This window comes from Silurus meridionalis, chromosome 18 (genome assembly GCF_014805685.1).
Source record: "Silurus meridionalis isolate SWU-2019-XX chromosome 18, ASM1480568v1, whole genome shotgun sequence".
Classification (NCBI taxonomy): domain Eukaryota; kingdom Metazoa; phylum Chordata; class Actinopteri; order Siluriformes; family Siluridae; genus Silurus; species Silurus meridionalis.
Genome location: NC_060901.1, coordinates 10,614,902 through 10,626,012, shown reverse-complemented (window position 1 = coordinate 10,626,012; position 11,111 = coordinate 10,614,902). Strand labels below are relative to the sequence as shown.

Below are 11,111 nucleotides of genomic sequence, written 5' to 3'. Positions count from 1 at the left end.
AAAAAGAATAGATAAAAAAATACCAAAATTGTTTTGCATCAAATACTTAATGGGCAACATTCTTCCAATTGAGCAGAGGATCTCTGGTAGTTTGGACTTGTCCGCTTCTCCTAGCTCTAATTAGGCTTATTAGGAGAGCAACAGCACCACCTAGCATACAGAATCCCTCACCGTGACTAACCCATGCTGTCTGAGCCCTGGGACAGCCAATGCAGCTTAAGACTGATTGCCACACTTAAGGGAGGCTCTCAGACTGCCATAAATTTGGGTTTTGGAAAATAATGAATGTAGGACATGTAACAAAGCCATTTATTGCAAACCACAAGGAGGGTCATTAGTCACATGGGGCCCCTCCTGAACACCCATGCTCTCATTGACAAAACAGGGTTTACACTATTTGGAGAGGAAGATGAGGCAGATAAGCTTGGCCTGCCTTCTTTGGCATCAAGAGCATTTACTGTTAGAAAGCAGTCCAGGTTTTGAGGTCATCTCTAATAGCAGCCACAGTGCACTGCGTGATCAAGAAACAACATTCAGAGCCTCACTGACCAGAACCGAGCTGAAGAAAAACCTTTCAGGTTTGGACCAAGACCAGATGGAGATTGCCTCTTGATAAACTAAAATATACAATAATTATGAATAATGAGAAAGAAAGAAGGAGACTGGACAATTTTCACTTGTTAATCATTATTGCTGTTGAAAGATTTAAATGCTGTTTCACTCATAAAACAGCATCTATAGCTTTATAGCCATAGCTCTAATCTGTTTAAGCAGGAGAAATTACCAAAACAATTCAATGTTTTGCTGTATATGTGTATGATGAAAAATCAGCCAGTACCAATAAGTCAATTATCAGCAAGCTCTTGGCAAAGTCCATCTGCAGCATCTGTTTATCGAAAGTGGAGCATGAGAGTGAAGCTTGTCTGTTCTTCATTTGTGCTTTTTTTATTCGGTGTCAAATTGAATCTGTGCCTACACAGGTCTGTAAAATCGAGTTTAAAATACACTATATTAGCAAAAGTATTGGGTAACAATCTTTCCTGCTATATGTGGTTCTTTTCCAAACTGTTACCACAAATCTGGAGGCACTCAATTGTACAGGACATATTTAGATGCGCTATAATAAAATTTTGCATTCATTTAAACTTGGAAAACCAAACCTGTTCCAGCATGGCAATGCCCCTTTGTACCAAGTAAGCTCCTCGAAGATATGGTTTACATGCTTTGGAGAGGAAGCTCTTGAGAGGCCTGCTATAGAGCTCTGATCTCATCCTTACTGAACACCTTTGGGATGAATTGGAACACTGACTGCGCCCCAGGTCTCCTCACATACATCAATACCTGCCTTTTGTAATACCCTTGTGGCTGATGAACCCAAATATCCATTAACACTCTAAAATCTATTGGAACATCTTTCCAGAAGAGTGGAAGTTATTATAAAAGGAAACTGGCACTAAATGTGGAATGCAATGCTCAAAAATCAATACTTTTGTAAATATAGTGTACGTATAAAGGCAGGCATGTTATCACTTAGACAAGACAAGGCCTAAACTGGATCTTTTTCTGATGCTGAGGCACTGAGAACTGTGCAGATGTGTCAGAGAGAGAGAGAGAGAGAGAGAGAGAGAGAGAGAGGAATGACCATGATATGTACTATTCTCACACATCACATCAAACTGCAGTTTAGTTTAGCAGAGGTCAGTAATATTGTTCAAAGGATTACAGTTGTAGGAGCTATGCATCAGTCAAACCTCTGACAATCCCATGCAGTAGTTCCAATGGGAGGGGGTGTGGTAAAGACCTTTTGGGTGTTGAGTACAGAGAGAATAAATCCCTCTTCCACACACCCACACAGTAATTCCTTTAAACAGCTCAAGCTGAATGACCTACGTCATGGCTCACATAAAAACACCCATTTTGTGTCAAGGCCACAAAAAACACACTTTCCAATAAACTGTTTGCACAAGGTGGCAGATGACCTTTAACAATTAATGGCAAAATTTCATTATATAATACCCAGGAAGAGAAGCCTCAGACGTCCTGCTAAGATACTTCCATTATGATTAGACTTAATCAGGTTAAGGCAAACTGCATTTAAACCCAGACTGTTTATACTTTTTCTGAACAGACCATTAGAGTTTTATAGCCAATTTGTGGTTCCACAGCCATGTGAATAAAATCCTTAAACAGAATATAAACAGGATGAGGACAGAATACAAACATTTTTGAGTAGAAACGTAAAACCAATAGGGGAATGAAAAGTCATACATTTAAAGAATTCATTTTATCCCTTAAAATAAAAGCACGCAATGACACATTTGCTCGTTTGCCTCTTACTGGAACTCATGTATTTCACAATTTTTTTGTATTAAAGTTATATCTGAGTTAGATTTCGACAACACCAGATTAGAACGGGCTCATTTGTGTTCAAGGGGTTTCAATGTCACATGGTTGCCATGACAATGAGTGAGGGACTGTGGTTTACTCTGCATTTGGCATTCTGTCTTCTGTGGAGCTGTGGAACTCCCGCTGAGAGGACACTCCCTCTCGCTCTCAATATACACACAAATACTCAGTCTTCCATACAGTCAATAGGCTGAAGTGTAGCTCTCTCTGCTGGCCAGAGTATGTACATAACACTCCTATAAGGTTCAGGACTAAAGTGGATTGTGTGGTTTTTTCCCTTTTTTAAAAAAAGATTGGACGACTTCAAGAAAAGAGTGTTTCATTAAAAACAAACCAATTCAAGAACCACAGACTGCCTTCATATTTAATGACAACACAGTTTGCCAACTATAAGCCAAATATCTTACATTTTGTTCCATTTACCAGTCCAGTACACACACATGCACGCACGCACGCACGCACGCTCACACACATATTCGCATATTTATTTTTAATCGTTTATCTGATTATTTAGATTATACATATACATCCAGTTTGTTTAATACAGTAATATTTTAAATTGCATTTTAAACTTAAATTTGGCAAAGTTCCTCAACAGCTGTTGTTGTTTTTTGTGATGTAAAACGAATGAATCAATAAAAAACTAAGATTAATAATGTTAGATCTTTTCCAGATTTATTGTGATTGTATTGTTTACTGTGAAAGCAAAATAGTTTCTGTAGAATTTTTACATGTTCTTGCTTATACTGCTAATAATAACAACAACGCCATGATTCACAAAGAGCTTGAAAAGGATATATAAGATCTCATTGTTCAAAGACATCGAGCAAGAGAGTGGCAAAAAAAATTTCCAAAACATTAGATGTACCACAAAACATAGCGAAGTCTATCATCAACAAGATGAGGGGAAAAGGTCCATCGTAGTGATATTACAGAGAACAGAACATCCATCCAAAATGTTTGAAAAGATAAGTAGAAATTGTATCAGTGAGGCTGCCAAGAGACTTACAGAGACATAAAAGGAATTGGCACATATTGGTCACCTCCTGTATGTGACAACAATGTCTGTGCTGCTGTGTAGCATGGGTTGGTGAAATGCCTTTCTCAATGAAAAACATCCAAGACTGCCTTTGACAAATCATGGGGCAAAATATGTTGTATATACTGTACATACGTACAGTATATACGTATATATATATATATATATATATATATATATATATATATATATATATATATATATATATATATATATATATATATATATACACATCCAAATCAAGTGAATGATGCAGGAATGGCACACCCCATTTTCATCTGGGGCCAGACTTTGGACAGCTCTGTGATGGAAGAAATCATAAACAGCTCATGATCTATTTTGGCACAAAATCTGCAGACCAGTGAAGATTAATCAAATGTTCACCATTCAGCATGACAAGAAACCCAAATAACTAATTCAAGTAAAAAAGTAATGACTTCAAAAGAAGTGTTTTGGAAAGGTCCAGGCACAGCCCAGATGTAAATCCTGTCATCAGAGACAGAAGATCCACCAATTGCTTCTTATTTATAAAAATAAAAATAAATAAATAAATAATATAAAACCTTAATGGTCCAAAAATAACCAGAAATAACCAGGCCTAAAAAGAAATACAGTTGTCATGGAGAGACACACAGAGCTGCGAAATTTCACACCTTTGAAATATAACAGGACAGGTACAGAGCCCTTTACATATGATACAGAAGTGTTTATGAAAATCTTATTATACAGCATAGATGTCTGTTTGACTGACAGCCTTAAAGCCTGTATACCTGTCAAAACTGTGGCATTCTCCTAATGACCATTGAATGAGATGCTAATTTTTCTAATGATGCATTTTGCATTACTCTGGACTGAATTACAACAGGAAAATTAATGGGTAGAGCAAGTCGGAAAATCTAGCCCAATAGCTTCACTTCACTGTGAACATGCCATCTGATCACAATGTAGTGTCATGCACAAGATAAAAAAAAGAAGGAAAATAGAACCTCAAGCTGGTAAATGCAATGTAAGCATTATGTACTACTTTGCTACATTATACATAATACACCTAAGAGTCTATGCAGTTAGTGTAACTTGATAAGCAAACTGTACCATACAAGATTAAACTGATTGTAGTTAGGTCAAACACTGTGTCCACAGTCATAATAGAGGGAACCCAATTTGCACACTATGGCTCATGGGTATCGCACTTCTTTAAAAAAAAATAAGAGTTGACCTAGAATTAAATTGCTGTCCACAGATACAGTACGTTTGGAATTGAAGAATGGAGCTAATTCATAATGAGTATGCTTTCTCTGAACAATTTATTACATACAACCGGCAGAAAGCCATCTCAGGAGCACACACAGAAGGACTTAAAACGCATATTGTACAATTTAACATGTTTAATGTAAATGACTAAAATTTTTTTAATGTCAACTTAAAATCAGCTTTCAAACTCCATTTTGGATTCCAAATATTGAGTCCAAAAAGAAAATTTAAATGACCAGTAGATTACTACAGATTATTGGTTTAAATAAGATTTGCATTTTTATACTGCTCAGTGATCAAACCAAATTTATTAATCAGTTATCACCCACTACACGAGGAAAAAATAAGCCATCACCGCAGGTAACAATATATAAAGCAAACAATTTATGAGGAACTTTTACCAAACATCAACCGTTATCTAACACAAGCCAGTTAGCAATTTTCATCTAAGACCACCAATATTACAAGTGATTGTATTTAATCCAGAAATTTTTATATCAACAATTTAGGAAGAAATTTTCACTTGAAAATAAAAGTGAAAAGGTTTAGGATGAGATTATTATTATTGCCTTTATTGTGTACAGCTAAAGTCAACATGTGGCTACCCTGTGAACATGGTCCCACTGGCTTTTCTAATCCTCTTACATGCTTAGTGACACATGAATAAGCATGACTGAATATGGCTCCTTCTGTAAATTTCATTGTGTACGTTTACAGAGGAAAAAGAACTAATGAGCTTCTTGACTTCATAAAGCCATGCTGAAATGAAGAGATCGTGGCAACTCTTGACATGTATTGTGACATAATGAATAATAATTACAGAACATTTGGGCCATTACAGTTTTGCAACCAGAATAATAATGCTATTATGTTTATGTACATAAGTATATCGGTATACCTTACTATATCTAGCAGTTAATTAATGGTGTATTATATGCATTGTAGATTGATCTTAGCTTTAGGTCTGTTATTCCAAAGTGAGGTGGTATCGCTAGATCTGACTATCTATTTTTTCTGAATTCATAAATAAAATGTAACAAAACACAGAAACAACATGTAGTATTGCAAGTACTGTGATACTTTCCAACAAAACAGCACACAATATGACACTACTCTGATCCCAACTAAATACTAATATGCTTCCCAAGCCCCACCTAGACTTCAGCTGAACTTAAAACGTTTGCAACCATGGCAAAGGAGAAATGAAAAATCAAACCCCCTGCAGCACACAATCTAAATAGGGCAGATCCAGGACTGGCCAAAATCAGCTACTAACATCACCAGAAAATATAATTCAGGGCCCAGCGACCAAGAAAGTAAGGACCAGATGCCATAAGTACACAAGAGGAGTAGGGAAAATATGGCAGCCCAACAGTTAGGAAAATAGTTAGGAAAAATAAGAGATACAAAGAAGCATGAAGCAGGTAGAAGCTCTAGAGCAGTGATCAGTGTCATGACCTTCCTACAGAATTTGGTTTCAACCCTAATCAAAACACACAAGTTCCTGATCATCCGGTTACCTGATTGCCTGAATCAGATCTTTTGGATTAGGATTGAGTTAAATTCTGTTGGACCGGAGTCAGGATGGTGATCATTGCTCTAGAGGAACTACGTTGGGCGAGAAACAAAGAGAAAGATCAGCATTTACCAGGTTCCCTGTAGCCATGGCAGACAGCAACCGCTGTCTCCATTTGTCCTTGCCTGGATCGCTGCTCTCCTCCACACTTTTCTGAGGCTGGAACAGACAGAGCCCATGGATCACACACTAACAGGTAAAAACACCAAAAACCCTAGCGTTTAGGGGCTCCTGCCAGATACCAGCACTGCTAATGGACACCTCTCCTCCAATGCTCCCTTACCTTTCTCTACCTACCTACTCACCTACCTACCTACACACATCACACTTTATCTCTCTCCCTCTTTTTCCCTCTTTCTCCATCCCACTCCTTCTGCCATTGCAGAACCTGGAGCAGCCCACCAACCTTTCATGATCTGGTGCCAAATGACTGCAGCCAGAACAGTGCATCATGGGGGTTTTGCTGGCAGCTTGCAGCTTTTGGCACCAGCCCTCTACCCCTAACTCCTCATTCTGAATGTTTCTGAGAAAAGAAAACATACACGGCAAGTGCTGTACTCCTCGGTGAATGGTCTGCACAGAGCAAAAGCAAGACATCCGTTTAAGATCAGTTATTGCTCAAAACAGCAAATAAAAGTATTTTGCAGCACTTTTCAGTAATGCTGCAAACAGTTTTCAGTTTTTGGCCTTGAAGAAAAAAACCCTTGTAAAGAACAGCAAATACTGATTATTTCATTAAAACTGGTAGCATTTTACAAGAAACCTACCCACCTCACTTTTGTTCTTTTTTCTGTTTCTCCGCTTCTTCTGTCTCTTCTGAAGGAGCAGTGTTTCATATTTAGGTCTGGGATGCTCCTGCAGAGTGGAAATCAAACAATAATAATTTACTCACATTCTGTATGGGATTCACTGGCATCATTTGGAAGACTTACAAACTACTCAAACAAATCTAAATCCACAGCAAACCAAATGCACACACTAAACCTGGAGAACTATTGGGAGGGGAGTTTGTATAAGAAAAAATTTCCGACCTTTGCTCGTTCCTTACATAGAGAAGGTGGGAAAAGGGAGTATTGGAAATAAATATTCAAGTTCAAATTAAATTGAAATGTTAAACTTATTGAATAATTAAAACAATGACCACTCTAGCCATTCTTTTCATATATACAAATGTTTACTGTGAGTGTAAAACACACACCTCTTCTTCCTCCATTCCAGTCATGTTCCAGCTGTAGTTTAAACTGTTTTGTCTGCGCTTCCAATGCTCCAGAAACATTACCGCTTTACGAAGGGACCAAGAGAAAGAGATTTTATAAGGAAGAAAAGAAGGAACAATGAGATAAAATTACTAAACAAACATATAACATAAGTGAAAAAAATGAGAGTCATTTACATATTCGATTATATTTGTCATCTCTGTTTTATCTGGAGTACACGTTTACAAACTAGATTTTGTAATAATACCCGGAATGAGGTATCGTCCCATTCACTTTGTTTCAAAACTAAAAAAATGTTTACCATCAGTCTGGGAAGCATGAGTTAACGTCACTGATATCAGCTGCTGATATTCATTGGTCAAGATTGTACACAGAGATACAGGTGCATTATTGTAAAGACACACGCACACATGTACTCCATCTGACCAACTCCCAACCCAAGCCCAGGGTAAGTGCCTGCATATAATGAATAATATGTATGCCCTTTTTGCCACATGCAGCAGTGAAAGACAAAGGGCTTTTACAAAAGCTGCACGAGAAAGGCCGATGATGGAGCCTTGAGCCCACGCAGCCTCTGATAGACACAGGTAACACTATACCCAGACTGTTAATCTCCCACACATACTGTACACACAAGTTTTTTATCTCTATCTCCATAGAGACACACCAACAGATCTGCTTACTACTATACCCTGTCACCTGAGTCTTACATTCATCAGAGCAAGGGAATGCAGAGTCAGTGCACAAAAATGGACCTATTTTACGGATGGCTTGATTTTAAAGTCAAAATTGCAAAGGATGGATGAAAGAAAATCATAAAGATAATACGAAGGAGATAACAACGATGCCTACCCCAGAGGGACATGAAGATGGCAAAGAAGACAGTGGCTGGGTTATCAAAGAGGTGGCTGGCACGGGCAGTGCCACAGGCTGTGCTCAGGTGCCAATAATCGCAGACTCGATCACAAAGAGGGCACATAGTGAAGTTCTGTTTCTCATCACACATCTCCAGACTGAAACAAAAAATAGACAAATGATATATCAGTCAAACAGCGCATAGTGGAGATCTACATTGAGTCATTTACAACCATGACGTGACTGAATGAATCATATGCAGTCAATTCCGAACAACTAATCACACTTACCACGTTTTAATAAAATCTGATAAATAGTGAAAAGGTAATTTATGTTTATATGCTAGTTCATATTTGACTTACACATAACACTGGAATGAAGTACAGCCAAAGTCCTCTTTCAAGAATGTATATATATATATATATATATATATATATATATATATATATAAATATATATATATATATATATATATATATATATATATATATATATATATACACACTCAAAATCATCTATTTTATCAAAAGATCTATTATGTAAAGAAATGCTTATACTTGCCTGGTACACTTCAATCACAAAAACAACATTTTATTGTACTTAAGTGTCTTACAATTGCAACCTGCAGCTGATATTAGCAGACTACTGTATGACTCTGAATACACTCCTGCCCTCCTCAGGTGTGCCTGCCAGGCCCTTTCATCCTTACACCCACACACATCTATCCTGATGCCTAGCAGCCACACAATGTCTCATACCTAGGAACATTTGAGTCGATGGTGAAACAACCATACAGGAACACGATGATGCCTACTACAGATGCCAAAGCCAACAGCTGAGTGTAAACACCAAGCCAGGCAAAGTAGAGACCTATCTTCTCCCCAAAGTATTTTCTAAAGGAGAGAGTAGAGGTATGAAGAGCAAAAAACTTGACTGTAAATTGTCATGAGGAATAGTCATAATATCATAACAATGTAAAAACATTAAATAATAAATAAACGCACCTTATAAGATCAATGGGCTGATATTTGTAAAATGCTCCATATCTTGCCCATTCATCATGTAACAACTGAAACAATTAGAAGATTTTAGGATCATTATTTCAAATGACATTTTGATTAGAATATACAGAAAAATTGCCACTCACCTGTCTGTCGTTTTTTTGTTCTGCTTGCCTAGAGTCCTTGAAGTCTCCCTGCAGGCATATAATTATAAATGCATCACATTAACAACACTGGATATACTAAAGACAGAATACCATGGAACTTTTTTAAGAATCATTAAATGGGTCAGATAAGCACAAAGCACAAAACATTTAATAAATTCACTTACATCATGCAGAGGGAAGGCAGAGTCATACACTCCTTTAGCTATTAATGTAGTGATGCCTGTAGACAAGGAGAAAAATCACCATATATTACTGCACACTAGGTCATGGGATAACCATCTGTCATTACTGTCATGACGTGACTGCCTTCTCTGCTTTATGTGAATGCAGCACACTAGCTTTTCAAAATAGAAGGAGGCTGACATATAGAACACAAGCTTTAATCAAAGTAATTAATCAGTCCTCAAAGGAACACCATGTACACTCACTATTAGCCCTCAATTAAGAAGATGGCTCCCTAGCAACAAGCTAGATGGACCCCCACCCCCCACCCCCCATGGACCCTGCTTCACTTCTGAGCCCAATTCTAAGATTGCATGTCCCAGTTTAGACAGTAGATGAGACATAGGGGAAGTGAATGAGTAAGAAAGCAGGCTAGCTATGAGATCCTGAATCCAAACCCTTCTGTTAGCTAGCCTCAATTCCACTTTAGCTGGTGGCGGTGTCCGTCTGCTGAGCAGAGCTATCCAGAAGAGCATATGGATTTCTCCCCAGCACCTGCTCTACCAGCACTGAGCCCAGTGAAACTCTTATGTCAGTCATGGATTTTCTCAGGATTCCTCCAACACTGCCATAATTGGTTTTGGCTGACTGTATTACTAACCCATGGTTTGGCAGGTCCGTGTGCAGGCGGTGCGTCTAAGGATTTCGTACACCTGGGAGGAAGGGAGAGAGTGAGTGTGGGAGAGCAAGAAAAAGAAAGAGAGAGACAAACAAGCCAAAGTGTTCCTGAAAAGGCCACAGGGGAATTGTCTCCTAGTAATGTGTCCACAGGGAACATAGTCACCTCAGACTTCTGGTAAATAATCACGTTATTCCAACAGCTCCACATAACAATCTGGACAACTAACTACAGCCATGCTCTTAAAATAATACAAAACAACTTTTCCAGCACCCGGGAAAGAAAAACTCACAATTCGACTTCTTGTGGCATTGTCGAAGAAGGTGTCCTTGCACTCAATGTTGTACCTGAAAACAAAACAATTATAGTAAGGTTCAGTCTAACAGGTGTAGCCAAAGTCATGAGTCAGGGTTTATGTTTTTGAGCTGCTCAGGTGCCTTCGGCACATGGAGAAATCTCAGTAAATACAGCTCTACCACCCCCACCCACCCCACCCCCCTTCCCTTCCCCCCATTATCCCCAGAGGTTTCTCACAGATGGAGCTTGTCCCGGGAGAAGCTGTGAGAGAGGAACTTTGTGCGGCTCTGCTGCTGCATGTGAGGGATGTTGGGTTGAAATGGCTGGTTCAACTTTCTCCACACTGTGTTCATAGTTGCTGACAGACCCTTTTCTTCTTTCAGGTCATAGCTCTGGAAAAGTTAAAAGAACATGCTATGAAAAAAAATTCTAGAAGGCCTGAGAATGAAAATGTAAATACA

The 11,111-nt window shown here is 38.3% G+C and overlaps 1 protein-coding gene across 3 annotated transcripts in view; it reads right to left on the bottom strand.

Moving 5' to 3' along the window:
* The window catches only part of ano2b (anoctamin 2b), a 41,391-nt gene that overhangs the window by 19,716 nt on the left and 10,564 nt on the right, over positions 1-11,111 (bottom strand). For 2 of the 3 annotated variants that reach the window (XM_046874228.1, XM_046874231.1), the window contains exons 5-16: positions 10,888-11,042; positions 10,646-10,700; positions 10,336-10,387; positions 9,677-9,732; positions 9,492-9,539; positions 9,349-9,413; positions 9,103-9,237; positions 8,342-8,502; positions 7,471-7,553; positions 7,304-7,315; positions 7,044-7,127; positions 6,345-6,431 (exon numbers count right to left, since the gene is read on the bottom strand). In XM_046874228.1, coding sequence (XP_046730184.1) covers positions 6,345-6,431; positions 7,044-7,127; positions 7,304-7,315; positions 7,471-7,553; positions 8,342-8,502; positions 9,103-9,237; positions 9,349-9,413; positions 9,492-9,539; positions 9,677-9,732; positions 10,336-10,387; positions 10,646-10,700; positions 10,888-11,042 — 993 coding nt within the window. The remainder of the gene's footprint in view (positions 1-6,344; positions 6,432-7,043; positions 7,128-7,303; positions 7,316-7,470; positions 7,554-8,341; positions 8,503-9,102; positions 9,238-9,348; positions 9,414-9,491; positions 9,540-9,676; positions 9,733-10,335; positions 10,388-10,645; positions 10,701-10,887; positions 11,043-11,111) is intronic. The other variant, XM_046874230.1, reaches the window with a different exon arrangement.